Below are 27,772 nucleotides of genomic sequence, written 5' to 3'. Positions count from 1 at the left end.
CATGAGGAAGCAGAGAGTGCAAACTGGAAAAGGCATGAGTCTTTAAACTCTCAAATCCCAGCACCATGCTTTCTCCAACAAGCCCACATCTCCTAAACCTCTGCAAACAACATCAGTTAGGGACCAAGTGTGTAAATGCTGAAGTCTATGGGGAACATCTTATTCGAGCCACCGTAAGCCTCTTACTGGAACAGTTTTGAAGGAGCACTATATTCTCTCTTGTCCACACACACACCTGCATTTTGACACACAGTGTTGTCTCGGAGCTCTCTAACAAACACAATTCTAAATCATGCTGACAAAAATGGACCAGAAACAGAGGGAAACGGTGCCCACCTCGTGGGGATTTCCAATGTAGCATCACAGTGGTGACTGAAGGATGTGGTGGCGGCAGCGGATGAAAGCTCAAGCTGCACTGATGAGGTAGCCTCAGCACGCGCTGTTCACTGTATTAGCAACGCATTGCATTGTATGTCTATCATTTCTGTTTCAATAAGTTATGGCTCACTGTACTTCTACATTCAGAGTCAGCAAAGATGATGAGGCCATATGGGCACAGGTTGTCATTCTGTGTGACTGGAGTCCCAGTGCCTTTACTTTTTGAGACGTCAGTGGACTTCATTCACATCACTAAAAATACTGTGTAAACCATGTTCAGTCTCTGTGCATGAAGTGCACGTGGAATGTAAACGAACAGCGTGTTTCAACTCGTTTTCCCTGCCCGAAGATACTGATTTATGCAAATATTTCAATCTCCAAAAATTTTGAAATTTGGAACACTTAGGGTCTCTATATTTCAAATGAGGGACTAAGCACTTCGTTACTCTGGTGGAATTAATAGCAAGTAGGGTGGAAAATGGCGTGATGTCAAAGCATCACCTTGAACACACACATTAAGCACAGGGAGAGAAGTGCTACTTGGGTACAGGCTTACATTTCCACTCCTATTCAGCCAGTGACACAGAGAGAACCTGGCATGATTGTGGGCTAGTCTAGGCTCTATGGAATCACCAGCCCTCTGGAATCCATAAAACCCCTGGGTGTGGAGGAACAGGGTAAATCCAACAATCCATAAAACACTGTGTGTGTGTACACTGTATGTATGTACTAGGAGGTACACCTGTCTGCTTTTGCAAAAGTATTCTGTCTGGTAGTATAATTATTCATAGCCATTATGGGGTCACTAGATGTACAAATCATGATTACACCACTAAAATTAGGATAAGATAAAACCAGAGAGAGAGAGAGAGAGAGAGAGAGAGAGAGAGAGAGAGAGAGAGAGAGAGAGCAAACATTAACTTTGAAGTCCTCCCTGCAGTTTTCCACTTTCACTTTTCCTTCTCTTTGTTCTTGATTTCTGCAGCCTTATAATTCCAGTTTTCCATTTGAAAAACTTCAAGTCTATGAACTTATGGCTACAAAAGCTCAGCTGACCCCCCCCCCCCATCTGTGAGCTTACACTCTGAAGATTGGGTAACTGCTTTACAGTCCCGGTTTGGTTTCACAGTTACTAAGCCGGGTGCTTTACGATCTCCAAGGAGCTGGAATATTTGCTATGAATTTGGGATGTGGTGAGCAAATGTGGTGCTTTTTCCTACGTTTCTCCTTTGGGAAGCATACTGTTATTTTCCTTTGTGCCTTGGGAGGTGAGGGAACACTTTAGCTGCCATGCCCACTCTAAAGGCTGTAAATTCTATGTGAAGACACACATGCTTCAATATACAGACTTACTGATCCACCCCTTTGCTTATCTAACAAACTGAAATTGGTGTATAACATTTTCTTCTTTCTTTCGTCCAGACCTTCAGTATTTATGTGTTTCCTAGTTTTTTTGTTTGCTTGTTTGTTTTGTTTTGTTTTTTTTTTAATGTTACTCTTTTGGAATATAAAGGATTTACCTAGCATGCCTTCACTGTGGTATGTTCCTTGTGTAAATACAATAGATTTGTCTTTCTCTACAATTCTGATGAGTATGAATTGGTTGCCTTACTAGCATTTCATGTTTTCCTTGCTTAAATGTGTGCATGTGTGTGCATGTTCCTTTGTGTGCATGCACATGAGTGCCAGAGGTCATCATGGGGCAGTCCCACACTCCACCTCACACCTCACCTTATGTTTTGAAATAGTCTCTCACTGAACCCGGGGCTCTCTGAGATTCAATTAGATTGGCTGGCCAGGCAGTCTCAGGTAGCCTGCTGTCTGCCTCCTCAAGGGTAGAATTTATAGGAGCACACCAGCATGCCCAGATTTTTACAAAGGTACAGGGATCAAACTCAGGTTTTCATGCTTGCTGGCAAGCACGTTACCAGCTGAACCATCTCCACAGCATTTTATGTCAAAGTTGTAACCTTTCTCCATCAACTTTCATGAACGGCTTTTAAATGGGTTTTGTTTCTGAACCCCACCTATGTTTTCCTTGATTAACCAGGGGTCTATCCTATTCCAGCCACTGTCTGATCCTCTTCCTTTCTTTATCCCTCTCCCCATCCTCTTCTTCCCATTGTGCTTTTTTTGTTGTTGTTTTTAATCTTAATTCTCTTGTCTTCGTCGTCTTCTTCTTTCTTCTTCTTCTTCTTCTTCTTCTTCTTCTTCTTCTTCTTCTTCTTCTTCTTCTTCTTCTTCTTCTTCTTCTTCTCCTTCTCCTTCTTCTCCTCCTCCTCCTCCTCCTCCTCCTCCTCCTCTTCTTCTTCTTCTTCTTCTTCTTCTTCTTCTTCTTCTCCTCCTCCTCCTCCTCCTCCTCCTCCTCCTCCTCCTCCTCCTCCTTCTTCTTCTTTCTTTTTTTTTTTTTTTTTCTGACACAGGGTTTCTCTGTGTAACCCTGGCTGTCCTGGAACTCACTCTGTAGACCAGGCTGGCCTGGAAGTCAGAAATCTGCCTGCCTCTGCCTCCCAAGTGCTAGGACTAAAGGCGTGTGCCACCACACCCGGCCTGATTGTGTTTTCTTATCAAGATTTGTTGTTCTGTTAACTTTGCATTTTAACCTATAACCAAGTGCCTGGCTGTTGTTCAACACTATTCCTGATGCATAAAGAAATATCTACTCACCCCAGATAGGGAACCAACGGACCAAAGTAAGGATACTGTAAAGGTCCAGTTTAGTGAAACAATAAGCTTTATTGGGGTGGCTTACAGGAGCAGAAAGAACACAGAAACATTACCAGTTATCTCAGAATGAGTGACAGCTCATGATAGCTAACCTGCAGACATCTCTACAAGTTACAGAGTACTTTTCCAAGGAATTCAGTTGGCTTGAGTACCTTTGAGGCTTGAGTTTCTTCTTGGTAGCTTGGATAGTCTGAGAATATTTCCTAGTAGTTCTTACTGTCCATGTATCCTTGGGGAGAGAGAAGAGAGAGAAGCCTAGTGAATCTCTCTGGTCAGTTCCAGGGACTTCTGAGGCCTTTGAGTTATGTTCTGAGCATCACAGGCTTCCCTGCAGGAGAGAATGCTTGCCAGGCAGTGGTGGCACAGGCCTTTAATTCCAGCACTTGGGAGGCAGAGGCAGGTGGATTTCTTGAGTCTGAGGCCAGCCTGGTCTACATAGTGAGTTCCAGGACAGCCAGGGCTATAGAGAGAGAATGCTTTACCTCCACATGGAATATTCAATGTGTCAAGGACCTTCTCTGAAGGACAGAATGTTTCACCTCCTTTGTACATCCTATGTCTTAACAGGCTTCTCATCAACATAGAGGGTTTCATTGTCAAGGAAACTGGCACCCAACACCCACCAGTCCACATAATTTAAATTAGCCCCCACTATAAATTTATGCAAAATTAATAAAATATAAAGTATGTAGTGATGTAGAAACTACACATACTGATTTCAATTTTATGAGTGGCTGTTTTTATTTTATTAAAAATGGATTTTTTTTCATACAATATATTTTAGTTCTAATGTTCCCTCTTGTTATTCCTTCCAGTCCCTCCATACCACTCGCCCATCCAGATCTGCTCACTCCCTTTGTACAGGGCACATAAGTGATAATAATACAAAACAAAACAAAACCTATTGGAATAGGACAAAACAAAGAGAAGGAATGGAGTTAAAAAAACAAAACAAAACAAACCCCATATTTGTACACATAGGAATCCCATAAAAGCACAAAATTAGGAGCTGTAATATACAAAGAACCTATAAGGTTTAAAAATGAAAACAAAAAGCCCTGACACACAAAAAGAACTTCCAAAGGTGTGGTTAGTTCCCTGTTGGCCACCTACTGCTGGGCATTGGACCTAGCCCTCTTCTGAAGAGTAGTTTGTTTCCCAACTGGGACTCCCTGTAGAATACTAATGGTTTCATTTGCAACTGGTTATCAGTTGGAGGTAGCTTCTGTGATAGGGATGGGGCCTCTGCCCTAGGACTCCATCTGGTGCAGCTCCCTGCAGGCCCTGTGCATGCTGCCTCAGTCTCTGTGAGTTCATATGTGAATTGATTCTGCTGTGTTTAGAAGGTCTTGTTTCCCTGGTGTCCTCCATCCCTCCAGTTCTTACATCCTTTCAGCCACCTTGGGGTGTTTCCCAAGCCCCAAGGAAAGCGATTTGATGGAGACATCCAGGTTAATGTGGAGGGTTTCCAGGTCTCTACCTCTGCATAATGTCTGTTGTGAAGCTCCATTTTTCTACCTGTCTGCTGCTGCTGCAGGAGGAAGCCTCTCTGATGATGTTGGGCAAAGCAGTGATCTAGCAGGATGTAGTAGAATGTCACTAGGAGTCACTTTACTGCAATGCTCCTTCAGTAGAACAGTTGTATAAGGTTTCCCCCTGGGTCCCCAGCTTTATGTACACTGGTCTGTTCAGGTAAGTTGCCTATCAGTTTTGTAAAGCATTTATATTATGTATCTTTAGTTTTTCAGAATATAACTACATAATTTTCCCCGTTTCCTCCCTCTAAACCCTCCTACACACCCATCATTGTTCTCTTTCAAATTCATGACCTTTCTTTTCCTTAACTGTTAAGTTTGTGTGTGTGTGTGAAGTTGGGACTGGGTTCCACTCCACGACTCAACATTTTGATTACTTATAGTTTTATTTTATAATAGCCTTCATCTGTTGCAAACAGAAGTTTCTTTGATGAGGGGTAAGGACTATTCTTATCACTGGGTAACTGGATAAATATTTAGAATACTTAGAATGTAGTTAGAACGCATATAGGTTTATAGGTTTAATAAAGTGGCAGTGTAGGTTCTCCCCCAAGACCCATGATGTCACCATCCCTGAGTAGTTGCCTAGGTTTCCACTACCAGGCATGATTTCCCTCTGATTGAGCAGGCTTTAAGTCCAGTTAGAGAGAGAGCTGTTGGTTACTGCCAAGGTGTGTGTGCCACTATTCCACCCTTAGGGTACTGTTTCATGATGGTTGTTGTGGATCCTAGGCACCATTGTTGGGTAGGACAGTTGTTTGCTTGCATGGTACCTTCTAGTCCCATGAGAGCTAGTCCTCAGGAAAGAGACTTTCATGTCAGCTCCAGCAGAGAGGCTTCTGGACCAGTGTCTGAAACGCATGGTGTCTTCAGCAATAGGACATGTTTTTAAAGAGACTAGAGCAATTGGAACTATGGGAAGTTAAATTATCATATATATTCATGGTTTTATGGGGAGACAGGCTTATGAGATTAGTCTGTAGTAGTGGTAGATTAGATTATTATGTGTTTAACACCCCAAGTGCCATCTTGACACTATTTCCCTAATTTGTATGACATAGAACATTTGTTATATACATACACACACAGTTATATAGATGTTTCTGTTTTGAGCTTAAGATTATTAACTATTAAATGTTTGTCTTAAGAAGGGTGTATTTACTGCTAGGGCCTGCAGGGCCAATGAGAACCGAGATGATGTTCTCTGAATCCATACTTAGTGTGCAGATTGTCCCCAGACTTTCTAAGAGAAAGTTAAAGAAATTAAGTCTGAGTAGCTAAGGGAAAGTTCTCAAAATAGCAATGGATAGAAAAATTAGTAAAGACACAGTAGCTGAATAACTAACAGAGAGGTTCACATAATCCTGAGTAACACCAACTGAAGGAATAATCTCAACTAGAGACATCATGTTCTCATAGGCTGAACATAGGCAAGATGTGGCCGACTGTGGCACCTAGCCTGTTCTGCTGTACCAGGTGAGTAGACAAACCCTACTACTGAGCCTGCTGGGGGAATAAGGAGCAAAGGCAAGGTCCAGACAGAGTTCTGGCATCTCAAACCGAGAATGTCCTGTTCAACAAGCCAACTGGACTCACTCTTTTCCAAACTGTGGCTGACAACCTGCAACTTTTCCCATCCTATCTGCACAGGACTTTCTATTTTTAACCCAAGGACAGGGCTCCGCTTCGCCCCTAACAAACGGCCAGCCCGCTGCACCAGAACTTGCGGCAAAGTGCCTTTCCTCTGCCTCCAAGTCAGTGATGATTCGCCAGTTACCTTCTGCAGCCCTCCCCAATTGTTGGCAAAAATAACTAGGGTGCAGCCTTTACAATTACAGTTCTAAAGAAAAATACATATTGGTAATTATAAGGAAATGTCTAGTTTTCTAAGTGTTTACAGGCAATGGGAAACAGGAGAATCCAGTCCTTTCATGGACCTGTCTGCCAGCATCTGAAAGAGAACGTTCTTTGGGACCATGCAAGGGGAGGAGAGTCTAACTGCTCAATTTCCATGAGCAGGCCAGGCTGATGGGTCTGTGGGGAACTCCTTAGGCTGTTTTCAAATCTTCTAGAACTTCGATGAGGGGCAGAGAAGGCAGAATGTCCCCTGCTCAGAGACCTAGGAAAGGCTCCACCTGGCAGAATCAATTGCTGCTGGCTAATATTTTTGTCTTATCTACACAAGAATACAAATAAAAATTCATTTTTTGCATATTTAAAAACAACAACAACAAAAAACCCCTGCAACGAGAGCTTAGCAATTTTATAATTAACAGGATCATGTCATCCATCTCTCTGAGGCTGATTCAGTCCCACTAGTCTGGAGGAGCTGGGTCCACCAGCAACCTTGTTGAACCAAGAGGGAGAGATGGAGAAAAAATTCCAAAAGTTATGCCAACACAAAACCATCTTGACCATAAAGAATTAAACCAAATACAACAAAATGGAAAAGTCAGCATTTCTAGAATAAATATTTTACTTTAACTCAAATTCAGTTAGCAAGTTAACAACCCATTATTCTGCAATGAAAACCCTCTTTCCTAACTAAAGAAGAGGACACACACACAGTCTGAGGCGATGTAATTTGGCTTTATTGAATACAACACCACCCGATATTTATAGTCATGAAATAGTCTTAAGGTCACCACCCACGCGCTCCTTAAAGCATTCCTCCTGTGCACTCAATCCATTTATATTAACATGATAAGTAATTTGCAGCTGATCAGCCAATATCCATGACAGTTCGTTGCATAAAACTATATGTAAGAAGAAAGAAGTATAAGGAAATATAAAAAGGTTTCAGAAAAATATTTCCATATCTAGTCATGATCTTCCTGGTTTTCTGTAAAAGAAATCAGGAACAATTAGAAGCATTCTTAGTTCCGTGCAGGTTTACTATCATTAATAACATATTTAATTTTCACCACAGAAAAACTATATTATTCTTTTTTCATATTGTTGGCATGAGTTTACACACTTTGCTTACATTTAAAACCAAATGCACAACCTAAATTTAGAGACATAAAAACAACATTTTTAAAAAGCATTTTAACATTAGCAGCAAGGAATATGGCCACATTTCCTTGACTCTCCAGCACCCAGTCCATGGAGAAACTCCCCAGAGGAAGATGGCCAATCTGCCCTAAGGGCTGCTGACTAGAGAAACCTACTATTTTCACAGGCATTTAAAGAGGCATCAGAAGTCTCTGTACCTGCAGGGAATGTGGTCAACAACCCTAATTGATACCTGTAACAATATTCTCAAAACACAGCTGTCAAACAGTGGGGACATAGTAACATAAGGGGGCATGGTTTGCATAAATGCTTTCTCTGATCTTTTACAAGCTAGCTCCATAGCCCACTTACAGAATTTAAGAATTCCATCTTTCTGGATTGGAGCAGGTAGGGGCTGTTGCCACCACGCTGAGTTTATTCTCTCTTATCATCTGATGAAATCTTGGTTCCTCACAATGCATTATTATTATTTTTTTGGACAACCCAGATATTAAAATATGAAGCTTCCAACCTCATCTCATCGTTTTGGAACGCTTTAAAAGCAGGGTGTCAGTACTGGCAACTTCTATATTAAAACCCTTGAAAACCAAATAAAGCCAAGAATATCTTAATATTATGCTTTCTTTTTTTTTTTTTAATTCCTAGAACAGCACTGCTGACAGGTTTGATAAGCCCAACTTAGGAAACACCATGAATAAATAGAATTTCTCATCCAATATTTATAAAACATTCACAAGCTGGGTGTGGTGGCACACGCTGGTGACTCCAGCACTTGGGAGGCAGAAGCAGGACAAGAGTCGGCTTAAGACCTGCCTGAGCTTGTTTCAAAACAAAACAAAACCACACACACACACACACACACACACACACACACACACACACACACACACCATTAAAAAATTCACCTGTCATAAAAGATTCTGAAAATAGCAGCAATATTGGTTTTTTTTTAAGTAAACATTTCTCTATACTAAGTAAGCTTTCTCCTCAAAAAATTGGCTTTTTCTGGATAACATGAAGATGAACTTCTGAATGTCATTTACTGTATTATAAACAACCAGTCCCTGAGTCAATGATGTGTGAGAAACCCCTTTCGAGCAACGGAAATTATGCTTCTACCCAAGCAATTTAAAACAGCCAGGACAATGCATGGAAACGAAGCGGGGACAGGGGTGGGGACAGGGGTGGGAGAAAATGTATTTGATTGTTTAATGCTAGCACACTGAATCTATAAATCTTAATATCGTGGACACATTTTTACCGAATATAAATATGCTGGTAGAAGTTTGAATAGTTTTATGAAGGAAACACTTTGCTCTGAAAGTTACTGTTTCCCAGAACATAAGGCACTGGATGGTGGCACTGTTGATCCTGAGTGCAGAGGGCACCTGTGGGTATCAACACCTGGGTAATACCTACCTCTGTCGTCAATAGTTGATCATCTTGCGAAGGGCATCGTAGCACTTCCACTTGTCTGGGATATAAAAGGGCTCAAAGATGTGAGGAAATGGGGTATCATAGCCACATACTCGAGATATTGGAGCCTCTAGGTTCAAGAAACATTCTTCCTACAGGGAAGGATCAAGATGGGTGACTTTAACATGTTTTCATTCACAGAAATAAAACATTTCCACATAAAATAACTCAAATATTTAAGCCACAATTACATCTACGGATATCAAAGTGTCTGGGTGTACTGTTATTTAAAAGCAGGTATGAGTGGCATGTTGGTATGATCCCAACTTTCCCTGAAAGCCTTTAGAATATATGCTGGTGCCTCTATGGCCACCTCTGTCTCTTACCGGCATCAAATGAAGGATCATATCAACCACACTTCTGTAAGTAGAAATGCCAAGCAAGACAGCACAGCAAATGCTCACGGCACTTAACCCTCCAGCTGGACATTAGTGACGATGTGTGCACTCTCTTGTTTCCTGCATCTTTATCTAAATTTATAAGACGAATGCACTGCTCTCCTAAATTCACGCCTGGGAATCCATTGTGTTTCAGCCCTGTGTCAGGAATTGGACTGTGGTCATGACACTCATAACCAGGCTTCTGAAGATGCTGCAGGCTCGTGGCTACCATATCCCTAGTCCACTGCCTGTCTGGTCTATGCTGCCCTCTCAGGTTAATATCTGAGATGAGGTTACCTCTTCTCACTGTCATTTCTCAATGGCACAGACAGATACCAGACAGAGCTTCTGCCCTGAGCGCCATGTTTATGAGCTGAGCACGGCCCAAGGCAGAAGAGCCAGACTCTTTGTCTCCCGGGTAGACCATAAGCTCCATAAGAGGAAGCAGCTAGTTCAAAAACATAAAATCAAAACTTTGGTAAAACAGTGCACAACATATTTTTTAGGGAAAACTGTTACATAAGATTTTCAAATTATGAATAAAATGTTAAAGATAAACTGATTGAAGATATAACAAAATGACTCTGAAGAAAATAGCATTAATTTTTTACTATTGGCTACTATCGGAAACAAAACCCTTGGATTGAAATTCAACTACTTCCATACTGTCTTGCTTCCCAAGGATTAGGTGAAGTATAAATATTCTTATATGCCCCAGTCTTTCGAAATTATCACTGAATGATTATTTTATATTAAGAGATCATGATACATTATTCAGTCTGTCTCCATAGGGCAAACTATTTTCAACAGTACAAATGTAATAGGAACAGAAAAGCCATGCTGGTCAGATAAGTAAACTTCAGAAAGCCAAATGGACATGGATGGGCCTCTCCTTGGCCCCATTAATCACAATGACTTACAGAATCAAACCAAACCAGTGTTACACTTCCCAGCAACAGAAATCTCTACGGACAACCACAGAACTTCACGATACAAGTGTACAGAGTCATGTACAAGTTCCCCCTCTAACAACCAAACTGGATGACAGACAGGGTGGAGGGTCTTCCACTGTCTTCAAAGCAACAGGAAATTTCAGAAAGATTTAAATTGTCAATCTGGGATAAACTCAGTTGTATGTTAGAGGACTCCGGCTGTCTTCCCATCTTCCTTGAATACCACTTTCTTTGTAAGCAAATTAGCTGTGGACACAGCAATGTACAGAAAATGAAGACAAACCATTTCACTAAGTGACTTTGATTTTACCCTTGTAACCACTGACTTGGAAAGCCAATCCACCTCATTATCCTCCGTCTCTTTATTGTAGACAACAGCCGACTTGATCACTGTCAAACAGCTCTGCTCCTCACTCAAGGATGTGAGCTTTGCTTTTTCCCAGAGGCCATCTACATGTCTGTACCAGCAGAGAAAAAGACATCTACCACCCAGACACACTTGAACTAGAAATGGCATCACCCTCTGAGGTTAGGAACAGCAAAAAGGGCAAGGGTTTCAGTATATACTTTTTAAGATTTATTTCAAGCTTTATGAGACAACACTGATTCTGTCATCAAGTAACAATGGAAAAAAAAAAGATTAAAGAATCAAGTTTTGTCTGAGTAAAAGCCCTCATTTTAGGTTACCGAAATGGATGGTTTTGTGTGTAGCCTTTTCTCCCCTCAGAAGCCAAGACTGAAAATTAAATAGAATAGAATTAAAAGATTATGTGCACAAAAATGTCTTCTACAAATCAGGGTGAGAGTTCAAGGGCAGTGGACAGAAGACCGTGGATGGAGCTTTCAATGTAATTAGCACACACACACCAGAGAGGTGATCTGATTTGAAATTCTAACTTTTTGCTAAACTAAAGACATTAACCAAGAACCATTCATTATTTCTTCCACGGACATCAAGTGAAACATATTGTAAAGCAATTGGAAATCAGACATCTGGATCAACCAAGCAGGCTGTGCTCAAAGAAACGGTTTATATGCGAATTATCCACACCACTACAGTCTTTTGAACTCCACCTGAATAGTAGCACAGTCTTGTTCAACCATCAGGAAGCCATATACACATATCAGCAGATAGACAGATGGACATATGCATGCTCACACTCACATACAGACTTTGGAAAAGAAGTGCCTGAATCTCATTTTCAGAGGTACCAACTAATACATGAAATTAATCCTTCAAAACATCTTTCTCCATTATAACTGCATGACAGATAACACTATGTGTGCTGAACTGTCAGGACAATCTAAACTAAGTATATTTGTCTGTTCTTTTGGCTGCTTAAGTACAATCATATGTTTTGCTTTATTTTACTTATTTTGGATTTTGTTTTGTTTTGTTTGAGACAGGGTCTCACTGGGCAGCCTTGCACTCACTATATAGACCAGACTAATTTTGAACTCTTGGCAGTTCTACTACTTCAGCTCCCACCTCCCCAACCCCCCAAGTGCTGAGATTACAAGTATGAGACACATACCCAGCTTAAGCACATACATATTTAAAAATTACATTTGCTGACACTTAGTTCAGAAATAGCAAGTGCATAGAACGAGGAATTAAATAATAGTCTAGTCTACAGAGCTGTATAGAAGGTTTTATGTAGTGTCTAGTGAAGAGTCTAGCCAGTGTCCTTCTCCACAGAGAGTTGGGTGCGCAGACTGGCTGCACCCAGCTCCAATGTGATTCAGCATGACCACAGCATCACTGGGTTCCACAAACAACCCGCACGGGAGTCAAGAGAGGCTTTCCTGCAGACCCTTGGGTCCAGAGAAAAGGATGAACATGAACCCTGATGTCCTTACCGGGGACAGCCGCAGACTGACTGCACATGGTAAGTCACAGTCCCTCCAGAAAGCCCTTGTGAAACTCCAAAATGCACATGCATTTGCTTCTGAAAGTGCTTTTGCAACTGTGAGGTCCCCCCCCTAAAATACGTTAATAATACTCACATAGTGCCAGATTCTGTGCTCAATGAATTATGTGTTTTATCTCATTTTTATTTCAGAGACAGACTGTGACAATTGTCTGAGGTCAAAAACTGATGTGCACGGGCAAGGAAGACCCAAGTGTCCCTGTGGACTCAGTCTCTTGCTCAAACTCAGACTTATTGCTTTTAAATTTTTATTAGAAGTGTATGGTATGGTAGGGAGTGGGGAAGAGAAAGGCGGGGGAGGAGGGGCGTTCTCAGAGTGCACCTAGAGTTCTGAGAACAACTTTTGGGAGTGAGCCTTCTCTACCCATCATGGGTTCTGGGAGTTGAACTCAAAAAGCCATCTGGTTTGTATGGCAAGTGCCTTCACCCTCTGAACTACCCTGCAGCTCCATTATGTATTAATATTGAGAACAGCAATAGTAATTAAGAGAAAAAGTGAATTAGGAATGTTTATATAAAAGATGACATGGAAGGCAGCCTGGGTTATCACAGTTTTATAAAAGAGCACTGAGCAGTGCAGGGGGTTAGGAGCAGGCCTGGAAACCTCTTCCACATCCTAAGAAGTGAAGAGGCCATGTAACACGTGAAGGAAGATGAAAGCAGACTGTGCATGAAGGTAACACACAAGGGCAGAGATAGATGTCCCGGGACCAGGAGCCTCCGAGCTATGCTATGAGATCTGTGCAAGCACAGTTCCAGTTGTTCAGTAGTAGCCATCTGACTGCTCTGTGCACCACGGCCAGCAAGGGAGGCAAGCAGAATATAATAATTCCAAATCACTAAAACCACGGATGCAGGCAAAATACAGCTTCATCTGCCTGATTTTTATAATATAAAATTCACTTTAATTTCCTTGTTATGCTTTTGGAAAGCAAAGGCCGTGTGATTAGAAGAGACAGACATTTTTTTCTTTATGCAGTGAAAAGAAAAATAATTATAAATGCATGGAATCGGACCCCTGACAGTTAAAGATAAATGAAACATTACTGAGACTTTAGCTATCCTGCATTTAAGTCTCTGTATCACTAGATGTAACTTCAATTGCATGTGTCCCTTAGAGGACACATATTGAGAACTTTCTTAGTTCCTAGGTCAGAGGTTCGTGGACACGGAGGCTTGGGAAGCAGACTAGGACTAGATGAGGCCATGAAGATGCCCATCACGACCCCTGCCATGAAGATGCCCATCACGGCCCCTGTGAGAGCAGCAGTGGCTTTAGAAAAAGAGATCGAATGTAGCCTCCAGAAACAAGTGCCACTTTATCTATTCTCTATAAATTAACAAGATTCAGATATTTTGTCACAGAAATAGGAAATAGTCAAGAGAGTAAAATATACTGACACTAATATATATGTATAATTGCATGTTAGAGCTTTCATGGAATCCCTCAAGACCTTAGAAATGCATATCATCATTTTACCCTATTAAAAAATTAAGTTCAACAGCAATAATCCCCCTGCCTCAGTGTGAGAGTATGTCTCTATCACCAAAAAGATTAGCGCACCATTCCAGAACACTGTGGCTCCAGTAGCCCCCACTAAATCTTTATGTTGTTTTTTTTATGTAAGGTTGCATAATATAATTGGCACAGCATGGAATCTGGAATTGTATCTGAAGAGAATCTTTACCCTAGTACAATTTAATCTCTCCGAGTCTCCATATACAACAACAAAATTGAAATCGTGATTTCAATTATGTCGTTTTCTACCGTGCTGTAGCGTTTGTCTAGTTACCTCTTTAGACACATAGCAACATATGATAAGTTACTGGTTCTCATGCCTGACACATCAGAAAGTTTAAAAAAATCACAGGGTCTTTGTTTTCCTCTGGAGAGTTTAAAAGTTAAAGGAGTCACTTATCTACAGCAAAGCCGGTATTTGAAACAGCAGGCCAACTCATTAAAGAAAGATTTAGCTATGCAAACTGTCAAACCTGAGTTACGGCATCCATAATAGCACGCAGCCCAGCAGCTCCTTACAAAGCCTTAAAACACATAGGAAATCACCCCACATACATTAGCCGCTCCATGAAGGAGGATGGAGGAGGCAATGCAGGACCACTGAGCAGGCTGCACTCAGTCCATAAGGCAAGTCAGAGTCCGGTGTTGCCCCCTGGTGGGGAACACAGGTCCTGGGCTAGGCCCTGGAGCTACTGACAAACAAAAATATAGAGAGACAGGTAAATCAAGACCTCAAGAAATGGTTAAAATATCTAGCATATCAAAAGAATGTCTTTCCCACATGGTGAGCCCATGGAAAAGTGACGTTTCAACACACAGAAGATCTTGAGCAGAGTCCCCCAGGTTAGAGGATGCCACCAGGGTGGTATGCTTGGAAAACTGTTCAAGAAGACCATACAATACCATTCGGTATGCCTTTAAAACAACCATTTGGGGTTTGTTTGTTTGTTTGTTTGTTTTTAATTTTATTCTTTACTTCAAGGACATCCCCGGCTCATGTTTCTTTCTAAGAGGAATTTGAGAATAATGTGTAGTCAGTTCTTCTAGTGACAGAAATTTGGATGCAGTCCACTGTGCAAGACTCCACACTACCACGAGCTGAAAAGCTGTGAGGTCAAGTTCAAAGTTTGAGTAGAAAGCCATAAGTCTTTCCTATGCTTTTTTATTCCTGGCATGCTGGTGCTGACTAGAAAAAAAATGCTAAACAATTAATTATTAACTAATCTTTCTGGGTACTCAATGGTATTTGAGGAAAACAGAAAAAATAGGAAGACCTTGTAAGTCAAATAGACACGTGTCCATTATAATATCTAATAAATCAGGCTTTTGTGTTCTAACCAGGAGAAAAATCCACAACCTAATTCCAAGGTGAAAGACAGATTTCATTCTAATTGGCTTTGCTAACAAAACAGTCCAGTACTGACAGCCCTTCCATGGTACCTATGCCACTGTAATGATTTGGACTGCAGATGGTATCGTATACGAAGACGGGAGTAGAGTCAGGAGCAGTGAATAAGGCAGACAGATCCATGAGTTACCATCTATTTCAAGGAGAATATATTCTGAAACAGTGTGATGCGATTTGTTAGTGTCCTAGCATTTATACTTATATCCTAATATAATGTAGTTGTCATTAATTTACTGATAAGCAAAACAACAGATTTCCTTCCATATAGAGATAGTTGTTCAGAGGTCATAACTGGAAGCACAAGAGTTAAATACTAAAAATACAAGAAAGACTAAACTAGTTTTCCAAAATGACATGGAGCAGATAGCTTGAAAGTCCATGAACTTTATATTAATCCCACTTATGTAAGGTTAGACATCACCCTGCTTCCAAATATTATCACAGAATATTTGTTTTAAATCTGCCATGAAAACTTGCCCACAGTCAAAACATGAGTTTCTGCAAATGAGAAAGAGTGACTCGGATATCTTGAATCACACTTTCTCAGCACATGAGTCATGGAGACCTGCAGAGGGTCATGTGCCAGCAACTGCAAATTACTGAACTAAATAAATACAACTTCACCAATGTATGCAGTTATGTTCACTTAAGCTAATGCTTTAAACACTATGTAGCACGCTTTTAAAACAGAGCTTGGACTGCATGTATATTATTATGTGCCAGTTTTCCATGGGATTAGATATGTAAATCATCCTTCAGTAGTCAGAGTTCCCACCCAAGCCCCTAAGTCAACAGGATACCCTCCAAACCTACATGTCTACTTCATTGTCTCAATACCAGGTACATGGGGGGCAGACAACTAACACCAAAATAACGAAGCAGGGCCGTGTAGGAATGATATAATTTTACCCAGATTTATAAAAAAAAAAAAAAAAAGCTGAAAATTATTACTCTTAGGCCAAACTTTCTCAGTAAATCTCAAAGTGTAAAATCACAGTCTTAACTAAATTCAAATGTAAAGTCTCTATTATACAACTTCTCAGACACATCTTCAGTGCCTGCTGTTGAGACTCCACGTTTTATCCCTGATGCAAATCCCTGGCAAGTTGATACGAAAATTTTTAACATTTCTTTGAGCTACTTAAAGAATGAACTGAATCCCCAATTAGTGGAGTTTTTTTTTTTTAATTCAAACTCTGAGTATATATACATATTTACTTAAATTCCAACTCTATTTTTAAAATAGAGTTATTTTCTGAAGTTGGAAACAAACACCATTTCCGGTATCTCTGGGTTTCCCTGGATACAGCCAAGCTACCTAACACCCAGTTGGAGATGATATTAAATAGGCAAAAAAAAAAAAAAAAAAAAAAAAACCACATAGAAAGAAAGAAAGAAAGGAAGGAAGGAAGGAAGGAAGGAAGGAAGGAAGGAAGGAAGAAAGAAAGAAAGAAAGAAAGAAAGAAAGAAAGAAAGAAAGAAAGAAAGAAAGAAAGAAAGAAAAGAAAGAAAGAAAATTTCATGGTTCAGAGTCACAACATGCCACAATATTAACATCTTAATATGAAAATCTCAACAACTCTTGACATATTGCCTGTAGAAACCGAAGTAGCACAAATTTTAAAACCAAAATTTAGTATTAAATCAATGCCTCATACTCACCCAAAATTGTTATAAGTTAGAGATTAGATTCCTGTTTTCCTAAGCTAGTTTTCTAAATTTTGCTATTTTATAATAACAGCTGATGAAAAGAAAATAAGGATAACCCATTTGTTCATTTATAACATATCTAAAAGTATATTTTTAAAAACATGGCACTATACTGTGATGATCTAAGGACCCATAAATTTTAAAATATTAGTTGATTTTAATTTTCATGAATTCTAAATTAGGCATCAGAAACATAAAACCTAGCATTACATCAATACCTCTTTGGTTTCCCAGGTAAAACCAGCAAAGATTTTGTCCTACTTCAGACTTGTCCCCGTATTCGTGAACTATGAACTACGATGCCCACCATTTTCAATAAATGGTAGAGTAATAAAAATGACTTAAAATTAATTTCCTTGTTAAATCTCCCTGCAGCACATTTACTGATGACAACTGGACTCTGAAGGGGCTTTTGGGCTTCATAATTTTGCAGTCCAAGGTTGAGACTCCTTAGAGATAAAGTATGTGCAATTTGACATGTAGAACACACTGGGACGCAATGCTTTTGTTTAAATATGTTATATGCAGGAAAGTGGGGGAAGGCAAGGATCTCAAATTTCCACAGACGCCAAAGCTTCTCAAATTTTACAGTTCAAATTCTTCCTATAGAAAAGAGCACGGACCGAGGCAGCAGCGGCGGCACGGGAAGGAGAAATTTCCTTAAGATGTGGACACATAATGATAAACATAAGCCGGCAACAGCTCGGGGGTCCCCTTGGGAGCAAACAGCTCTGTTCTCGATAAGGTAGGATTTCCTGTGTGCTTGTCACTGACAAATTAAAATCCTCCTGAAAAGAAACTTCAGGTGACTGCAAAAAGCCGTGTTTCTGCACGTTTTTCCATAAAATTCTTGGGGTCGCAGTCTACTACCACCAGATGTTCAAATGTCAGATGTCAGGCATCATCCTAGCTAAGGCGACCTTTGTCTCCTCTCAGGGAGATGCACTGTTTCAGCTTTGACCTAGTGAGTTAGTGAGCGGTCGGCACTCTTCGACTTTTGTAACCTGTTCTTAAGTATCAAACAAAACCATAAACTGAAACTAAAAAGAACAGATGGAGTCCTCTAGAACTGCCCCCGTCTTTCTAATAAAAAACAAAAACAAAACCAAGAAACTGGATTTTTAAAAAGGTGGCTAAAATATTTGTTATTTCAAAAATCAGTATTGAAAAACTATCATGGTTTATAAAAAAATATTTTCCTTCTCTTTAAACATGTTAAATCTATGTGTTGATATTAAATTTATGTGTTGTTGTTTATGTTTAAAAGATGTTAAAACAGTTTGCTAAACACACACACACACACAAGGCAAAGGGAAGAATGACCACTTTACAATATATGGATGATGTCAACAGACAATGTCAATGTTTTATGAAATGAAACACTTTTCTAACAAGTTAATTCTGGGTGCCATAGCAACATAACCTTTCAAGCTTGATTTTAGTGACTACGTTAGGCCGAGTTGTTCTGCAATAGTTTGACTCTGGCCACTAGATAGATGACGTCAATGTTAACCATAAAGCCCGGCAGAAATAAATGTTACAGGTTGGCATCAATCATTTGGCAGATATCTGGTCAGAAATGTGATGCTGTTGTCTGCTGCTACTCATAAAGTTTAGTCACTGAATAGATGAAGTCTGTGTTAGGGACGTGTGACAGAGGCTGCAAGGGGCAGGTAAAAACCCTTATCAGATGCACAGGACTTCTGTATCGGGCTATGTGTAGCCTGTTTGTGAAAACAAATCTAGTTGTTGCAGTGTCTGCTCATATCTAACTCAAATAAAACGCAGAATCCAAAGTACATTTTTCTCTCTAGTGATGTTTCTGCCCTTAAAATTGGTTACTTCTTACAAAAACGCATTTCACGTGGAATGTCTACGAATTTGCAAACATTTTCCTGTTAGTGTTTCAGGAGTCAGGGGATGGCTCAAATCCATGGCTTTTTCTGTAATTGAGAAAATAGGTGCTGATAAGACCATTTCGGCTCTGCACGCAGCCTTAGCACAGCTGTACAGCCTGCTCAGTGCAGATAAACATCCAACAAAGAGGATAAAAACCACAGACTTATCAGAGTGGTGGCTGGCGGCTGACATCTGGCTCTTAATACTTATATAGTTAAGTGTAGAAAGGTCTGACGAAAGGCACCCTTACCAAGGAGCCTGAGGTGAGCCAACAAACAGTAGTGATAGAAAAGGTAATATTCACGTGTTTGTTTAGATGGATCAGAACATTGATTTACCACCATTTTATTCTTTTAAATCCTACTTGCTAGGGACTGATTTCCATATATTAAATCTGTACCTCCAATGAAGAATCTGTGGCTAAAGCAGAAAGTACTGAACCATCCCCACCCCCACCCCCAGCCAGAGGCCACAGGGGTCCACATACTGGTCATTATGTCATGGCGTAAATGGCGTATATGGCCTCAATTTCCCATATACTCAACACATGCAAGGAATAGCCAGAAAAACAACATGGAGAAAGACGGGGGTGGGGGGGTGGGGAATGAAGCTGCCCATTTGCCTATGAGTTCCAGGAAGGAGCATGTATACACAGAGAAGCTGCTAAGTACTAACCTAGCCTAGACAGAAACTAAACAGATACTCCTTTTTGATAATGCATTAGCATTAACTATCTATATAATCTGCCTTGATCCTTTTAACATCTCTGTGGTGGTGACAAGTGAGACAGTGAGTCTGGGAGAGCCAACCTCACACAGGTACACACACATTGCTGTCCACCTAAACCTGGGGGGTTCACTCGACGCAGGTGCATCATGAAAGACTAGAGTCTCTCGTCCTCAAAGACTCTTTGCCTGGACCAAGGCGATTCTGTAGTTAGTGCTATCGATGCAGCTGGGAACAGGAGCCATTTGTTTCTTTCAAGACGAACTGAAATTTTGTCCTTTTTTAACTCTCACAAGCAGCAGAAAGAGTGGAGTCTGTACTGAGGAAGAAGGCTCGGACAGTGGGGACTGGGCAGCCTTCTTTAATCAGAATCACAGCAAGTGGGTGTGCAGACTCGACGATTTTTTTTTTTAAGATGCTTTCTGAAGAGATGAGTATGGTGTGCACGGGAGGGATTTGTTTCTAGTTAACTCTGAGCAGCTTGCTTTGGTGGGAAGTACGTGACTGTGAGATCGCACTTGTCTCCAGCTCGCAGCCATCGACGTAAGTTGGATGGTTTCTATAGTGAGTTTCAAATCACAACGCACTTCAGAAGAAAAGGAAATTGGCCCCCTTTCATTTATTTTTTTTTATTTATGAGATAGTCCCGAAGAATTTATCTAAGTTTTTTGGTTAAAATATTACAACTTTTTGAAAGGCTGGCAAAATACTTTAAATAGTTTGCAAGTCTTAGCCTGGTTTTGCTTTAAATTGGGGAATAAAATTTAATCTCCTCACAGTAAATATTTTATAGTTGTTCTCCACACTTAACTGACTTTTTTTTTTTTTTAGGACTCTACCACTAGAGAATAATATCTCTAAAGTATTTAAATTAATGGTTTTTGAGAATTAAATTAAGTCATCTTTTTTTTTTTAACAATCAAAACAACAGGCAATAGAGCAAGACAGAAATTACAATCTCAAATTCAGTGTAAACTTAAGTCTAGCACAGGGTCCCTGTTTCAGAGCATAGACACCAACCCCAGTCCATGCTGATGCGAAAAGCCCCCGCAGCTGACACTGGATCCTTCTTAAGGAGCTGTGGGCTCCCCTTCGTAGTGGGAAGCGAGCTGAACACGTATGTAAGTCTCAGCAAGTGGTCCTTGCCATGTACAGACAGAGCTGCACGGAGCAAACAAATCCTAGCTGTCTGGGGCAGACATTCCAGTCACTCCTGGAAAAGTTTCACTTTTAAAAGCACATATGTCTGCTTCTGTCTGTGTCTCTCTCTGTGTCTGCACATACATAGACATGTGTACACATGCCTAAATGCATATATGTGCACACGTGTGCGTATATGAATCAGAGTTTCCAATGCATTCAAATCTCATCATTTTCAATTCCCAGCCTCCAAAAGGAGCAAGCTTACTTTTGACATAACGAATCACCAACCCACAAGGATTTTCCCTAGGTTTCCTCCAAGGCTAATTACGTAGCAAATCTAATTAAGTTCATATGATTCATCTCAGCAGCAGGTACTTCAGTTACTTCGGCACTGCCAAAAGGGGTCTGAAGTGTGTGTTCTCCCTCCAAAATAATCATGCTGTACGCCAAACTGATAACCGTTAAACACAGCTGCAGAGCAAATGTGTAGTCCCGGTGCGGTAAATGCGGTATTCGCACATCAATCTGCCCGCCAAGCAATTGCTGGTTCAGAACTACCGACTGTGCACATATAGCACTGCTACAGAATTCTCTGTACATTAGTGCCCGTCCTTTGCTTCACTAGTGGCCTTGTACAGACAGGAGGGTTTCCTGATCTTGAGAAACACATACTGAAGGTCTGAAAAACCCCAAATCTCAAATGCTGAAATGCATCTTGCTAGACTGCTTTGCTTAAGTTCAACAGCTCATGTGAGTAAGAGCACAGAGAATTCTGTGCATTTGAGAGTACATTCGCTAACCTCATTCTTGAAAGTCACAGAAAGTCATCAACACAAACTAATTGCTTTTAATTGCAGTTCTTAAGAATACTAACCAAAGCTATGACAAACCAGCACTGCAGAAATTAAACTTTATTTCAGTAATGGGAGTAATTTCTGCGGAAGGAAACCCTTTGCAGAGGGGCGCTCCAGCTCAGTGGGTTTTGGGTTGTTTAAGGACAGGATAGAATTCCCTCCAGAGATTGTGAGATCACCATGGCAACCACCCTTCCCCAAGATACACAAGAACCAGTGCTCTAGAAACATGCTTGTCCTTCTGTAGTGGTAACAATATGACCTAGTTTTAGGGACAACATCTACCTGGTTTTGTGCAAAGCAAACAACATGTTCACTGGTTGAATCACCACCATAGAATATAGCTTTGTTAATAAATGCAAAAATACTGAGATTAGCCATGGTGCTACAGTGTCTAAACAAGGCAAAAGTTGTGACTTCAGTTATTCCAGATGTTACATAAGGAGTAGCTAAGCATGTAGGCCTGGGCTGAGAAAAATGGCCAGTAGAGAGCAAAGGGCGTATCAGGACTAAAGCTGGTCAGAGGAGACATCATATGTTCCCGACAGCTCTTGGAGTTTCTCAAAAGGGGAACATATTTCGATAGTTATTTGAACTATATGTTGTCGTTTCGAGCCATCTCATTCTTGATCTGAGGTGTAATACAGAATTTTGAGTTAAATATCTGTGTTTAGGTTGTGTTTGGTTTTTGTTTGGTTTTGTCTTTACTGACTTGGCTATGAGTTGTTGTCTAGGTGCTGGCTCAGTTGAGGTGTGCAAAACTAACAGTGCAGAATGTCCTACTCCATCTCACAAGCCTTTGTATTAGTGACACTCAGATTAACCAGAATTGCTTCACCTTGAGACATTAAAGGGTTTAGTTACCACAAACACACACACACACACACACACACACACACACACACACACACACAATTTAGAAAGTAGGCCTGGGATATTTTCACTCCTTAGTAATGCCTAAACACCCTCTCCTTCATGGAATAGATGCTGCACTGTTGCAACAGCAATCTTGCCTCCTGAGTAACTTTCCTAGTTTCCCCAAGCCAAGAACAGATGTACAAACACATACCTTCCAAAGAAAGTAAGGAAAGAGAAAAGGAAGGGAAGGGAAGAGAAAGAGGAAGAGGAAGAGGAAGAGGAAGGGAATTCGAATAGGGAAAGGAAGGGAAAGAGGAAAGGAGGGGGAAGATATGGGGGAACGGAGCAAGGGGAAATGAAAGGGAAGGGGAAGAGAAAGGGACCAAATCGTTGCTTTCTTAAAAGCCCTTTTGATGTAATTTTGTTTCTTGCTTTCCTCTATCCTGCTATGGTCACATGGTGCACCTTCCAAATTCAGCATAAATGCCCTTCTCCAAGACACTGTCCAGTAACTTGATACTGACTTTAAAAAAAAATACATCTTTTTTTTCAATTATTATTACTCATATACAACAAGCCTGCACTGTAAGACCCCACTGTGTCACTCCCTGTATGTACAGGAACATCTAAGGAGCATGGAAAAGGAAGGAAATTCCAAAGGAGGGGTGCAGAAGGAAAAGGGGGACAACCAGATGGCCACCAGATCAGCCACAACCAGAAGACAGCTACAAGTGGTTTTCATATTTTACACATCTATATCTTACACAATCCATTCGAGTGGCTATGGAGCTGTACGCTGTTCTCAGGGCTCCTGCGTGAGGAATCTAAAGGTATCATCAGAGATGAATCATGGGCCTGCTGATAATTCAAACGGCAACAGCGATGACAAGAGGAAGTGAGGGGGCACAGTGGAAATGAACAGATCGCATGCATTTGTAATTTGGGGGCAATTGCTCCATTTGGTTAGAAATATAAGAATGAAACCCCAAAATGTCTACTTGAGAAAATCGAGAAAACAAAAGTGAGGAGCTTACAATTAAAAATACTACCTTATGGTCTGCAGCTAAGTGGAATTGTTTCTTGGCTAGCATTCGACTATCCTTTCTCTGCCAGGAAGATATATATATTTACTGCCGTAGCCAGTGTCCTAACGACAATGTTACTCTCCCATTTGTTCATACTACTGCTTTCCTTTCTCAATGTTCTCTCCCTCGGTGCTGAGTTTTTAATGATTATCTATTGTAAAGAAAAAGGACTCAAAAACCAAGTAACCTAGCAACGCACACAGAGATCATATGTTTAATGCCGCCTGCTGTTCTTGTGGAAGAAGTAAGGTTCTACCATGCATACACACTGACATTCGAGTGCTTTACTGAGTGGCCAGAGGAAATCCATGCTCTCTCATGGATCCCCTCAGCCTTCCAGCTGCCAAGGCTGGCTACAATGTAGCAAATTGTGAACTGAGCTCCTCAGCTTACTTGCTACCTAAAAAATTCAAGGAAATTATGAAGTAATCACAAAATGAAGGCAAGCCTGACGCAGAACATTTTCTATGTGACCAATTACACAAAGTTCATTAGGGCATGCTTGTTTTCTTCAGCATTTACAAATTCTGATTTATGAAAAGTCTGGTGTTTGGAAATTATATTATTTGGTCTCTGGCTATGCACTGATCTCTGAGGCCATTTAAGTCATTTACAAATAGCTTTCCATTCATGTTGCGAAAATATGCTTCTTTGTGCAGAAGACTGACAACTGCATCACAGCATCTTTGACTGCACGGCTATCACTGTATTGGGAAACAAGAAACAACTACGTAAGTAATGGTATGGTTTTCCCTCGCCCACTCAGTCCTCTCTAGTGTAGGCTCACTAAGGCGAACAGGATGGAAAAGGTATTCACACTGCGGGGAAGGAAATTGTAGATGCCCTAACATCACCTCATACGAATTAGTGCTGGGTCTCATCAGCAGAAGACACACCAGTGCCTAAGGTCTGGCAGCCGGCAGGCATGCAGCAATAAATAATGCCTTGCTAGAGAAGTCTGAATTCTCACTTAGCGTCACATGGCTCAGGCTGGGCGAACAACAGAGATGTAAGAGTCTTTAGCCCATCCATACGGGTAAGGAAAGTCTGCGGGAGCGAGACAGAAAGCACTCCAGCCCTGAATTTCTGGCAAAACCTTATATTCAGATTTTCAAGGTTTCAACATAAAAGTGGTGGAGGAAGGGGTGGGGGAAGGAGGAGGGCAGGAAATACGAATGACTAGAGAGTAAAGTCTCTATTGCACCCAGATCACAATGCAAATAAAAAGGAGTGTACTGGGAAAATAATCTTAGTGCCATAACTAAATGGGAAGGGAAAGGCACACCCTGGGGAAACTGTATAGAAAGTACAGAGACAGTGGAGAAAGCAGTCTCTCTTTACGAGAAAAGGCCATAAAGTTTAACAAAAACTTCCATAGTTAAAGGAAGGAAAATATAAGGTCTGGGGGCTAAAGCAGAATCCCCCCTTTTGTGGGTAGGTGAGAATCTCTGGGAAGGTGTAAGATGTTATATATTTAGTAAAAAGCAGGCACAGAACACATAGAAGCAAACATTTATAAGCCACAAATCTAACAAAGTTCTTACATTACAAAACTCTCGGAACCTAGCTGAAAAACAAGAAAAAAAATACATAAAAACAATTGGAAAGTGGAAAAAAAATGTTAGGAGCAGAGAAAATACAGATGACCAACAGTCACATGAAAAGATGCTCTCTACACAGTGAGACATTAGTATGTGTGGATGTATATCTGGTTTTGTGTGTGTGTGTGTGTGTGTGTGTGTGTGTGAGAGAGAGAGAGAGAGAGAGAGAGAGAGAGAGAGAGAGAGAGAGAGAGAGAGAGAGAGAGAGATGGAGGAGGGGAGAATATGAATGGAAACATTTGCAAACATACATTTCGGCACTATCTTACACAACTAAATATCCACTTCCCATGACTCTGCAGTCCAACTCTTGGGCAATTATCCCAGAGAAATGAAAAGTTTTATTTACACAAATAATATGTACACCAATGTTCGTGCCAGCCTTTTCCTAACAGCAAATGTCCTTCAATGGGGTGAACCACAGTAAGACTACAGTGCAGTCACAGCATTACAAGCTAATCGGCAGTAAGGAAATCTATTGACAAACCCTGGTGAGTCCACAGAGGGTAAGCTCTGCAGGAACAGCCTCAATAATGGGCCGTAGGATTCCATCTATACACACAAGCATAAACAGACAAAACTGAAGACATTGAGAAAAGACTCAATGAAGATGCTAACAGGTTGGGGAGCCTGGTCCAAATATGTATGTATAGAGTAAAGTGGTTTCCTGTGCTGAAATAGGATCTTGTGACAGCAAAAGCTACTCAAATCTGGGATAAAAGTGCATGATGTTACATGTGTACAAGCGCACACACAGAAACCTATGTTCAGCAAATGGGTGAAAACTGAGTAAGGCCTCTGGTCTAGCTCATACTTTTATAGCCTGTCAAATGATGGTTTACACTTTTATATTCTGTCAAATGACATTTCATACTTTTATACCCATGTCAAATGACAGTTCCCCAATTTTGATAAGGTTCTACAATTATGTAAAATAATACAACTGAGCGAGATTGTGGTAGGAGTACTCGGGACCATACCTACCATGTTTGTGTAACTTTCTAAATGCCTATAATTATTTCAAAACCTTTTACAGACTTTTAAAATGTATGCATAGTTTTTTTTTTTTTAAAATCCTTTGTTGAAGGAGAAAGAATGGGAAGGGGGCGGGGGGGGGGCTGGGTTTCAGGAGGTCCAGTCAATGACATCTAGAAGACCACACGGTACACGAAGCCTTCCCCATCTCTGGTTTTCCTCTTTTGTAACAACAGTAAACCTACCCCACAGGCTTCTAAAACTTGGGTGTATTCATTTTAACGGTGTACAGTACATGTTTGGTAGAAAGTTGATGTTACAAATGCTTCTTGGTATAATGTAGATATTGATTTCTTGGTATAATGTAGATACTGAAAATATATGTCTATTTCTTTACCCCATGGTGAAGCAGGTGGACAGACAAATGAACTGGGTCCTAAACCCACAATTAAGTTTTTTTTTTTTTTAAATGCCAAATCTAAAGGATGTTCTTTTCTCACTACCCAAAGGAAAACCCTAGAGCTGCTTGAGTTCTTGCTTTGCTAACACATTAAGACTCCGCTCTAGTAGCCTTCTGGTAGAATCTCATTCACTTAAATAACCTTTGTCTTAGGATAGTTTTAAGTATACACTATAATTCTAATAGTCCACACAGTGGAAAGAAACAAAACAAAACACAGCTTTAATGTCAGCGTCAACCAACGTGATGCATCTGTTGCAATGAATGGGCCCACGTCTACACCTCACCATTGACTAAAGCCCAACCTTCATCCAGGTTTTACATCCTCTTGTAGCACTTTCTTCCACTCCTTGGTCCGTCTAACCAGCCACTGTGTTCCACCTCCCCTTCTTTAGGACGCCTGGGGCTGTCCTCACATCTTAGTTTCCTCGTTTTGATGCTATTGACAGTTCTGAGGCACACTGATTATTCATTCTGTTGCCACCCAGTGGGACTTGTCTAATGTTTCTCTCATAGTAGAACCAGGCTTATACTGTTTCTACTTAAATATTTAATCCCAAATGGGGCAGAAACAAAGACAGTGGCTTTCTGTTGAACTCTACATGTCAATCCACTGTATGTGACACAACCACAAACTGGAAGACGTGAGCTTTGTGTCACACAGCTCGCAAGCTGCCTTGTTTATTTCAACTCTTAATGCCACTTTTCAGGCAGCTTTGACAGTCCTTTCAAATTCTTCATAGACTTTCTCAATTGAGATAAAGAGCTTATAGACTCTATTTAGGGCTGTAGAGATGGTTCTGTGGTTAAAAACATTTGACTGTTCTCCAGATGCCCCAGGTTCAATTCCCAATACCAACTGAGTGGCTCACAACTGTCTTTAACTCCAGTTCTAGGGAATCTGATGTGCTCTTCTGGCCTACATGGGCACTACGCATGCAAATGGTGCACAGACATACATTCGGGCAAAACACCCACATACATAAAAAACAATAACAAGACATAATATTTTTTAAAGTTTTTCAATATAGGAACTTCAATTCTCCTATAAATTGGCCATAGAAAATAGATATGTCTGGCAGCAAAGGTGCCAGGTGCTGCAGCAATTGGGACCTTGTAAAGCAATGACGTTCACTAGA

General features: G+C 40.7%; 1 protein-coding gene across 3 annotated transcripts in view; it reads right to left on the bottom strand.

The window, feature by feature from the left end:
- Positions 1-3,094: 3,094 nt before the first annotated feature.
- The window catches only part of Bckdhb (branched chain keto acid dehydrogenase E1 subunit beta), a 190,916-nt gene continuing 166,238 nt past the window's right edge, over positions 3,095-27,772 (bottom strand). For 2 of the 3 annotated variants that reach the window (XM_085827786.1, XM_085827788.1), the window contains 2 exons: positions 9,075-9,223; positions 7,211-7,482 (listed from right to left, as the gene is read on the bottom strand). In XM_085827786.1, coding sequence (XP_085683912.1) covers positions 9,083-9,223 — 141 coding nt within the window. In that variant the 3' untranslated portion in view covers positions 7,211-7,482; positions 9,075-9,082. Of the gene's footprint in view, positions 3,335-7,210; positions 7,483-9,074; positions 9,224-27,772 lie in introns of those variants that run through there. The other variant, XM_085827787.1, reaches the window with a different exon arrangement.

Source organism: Mus caroli, unplaced genomic scaffold, assembly GCF_978045245.1.
Source record: "Mus caroli unplaced genomic scaffold, Mus_caroli_1 scaffold_11, whole genome shotgun sequence".
NCBI lineage: Eukaryota > Metazoa > Chordata > Mammalia > Rodentia > Muridae > Mus > Mus caroli.
This window is presented reverse-complemented; position numbering and strand designations above follow the sequence as displayed.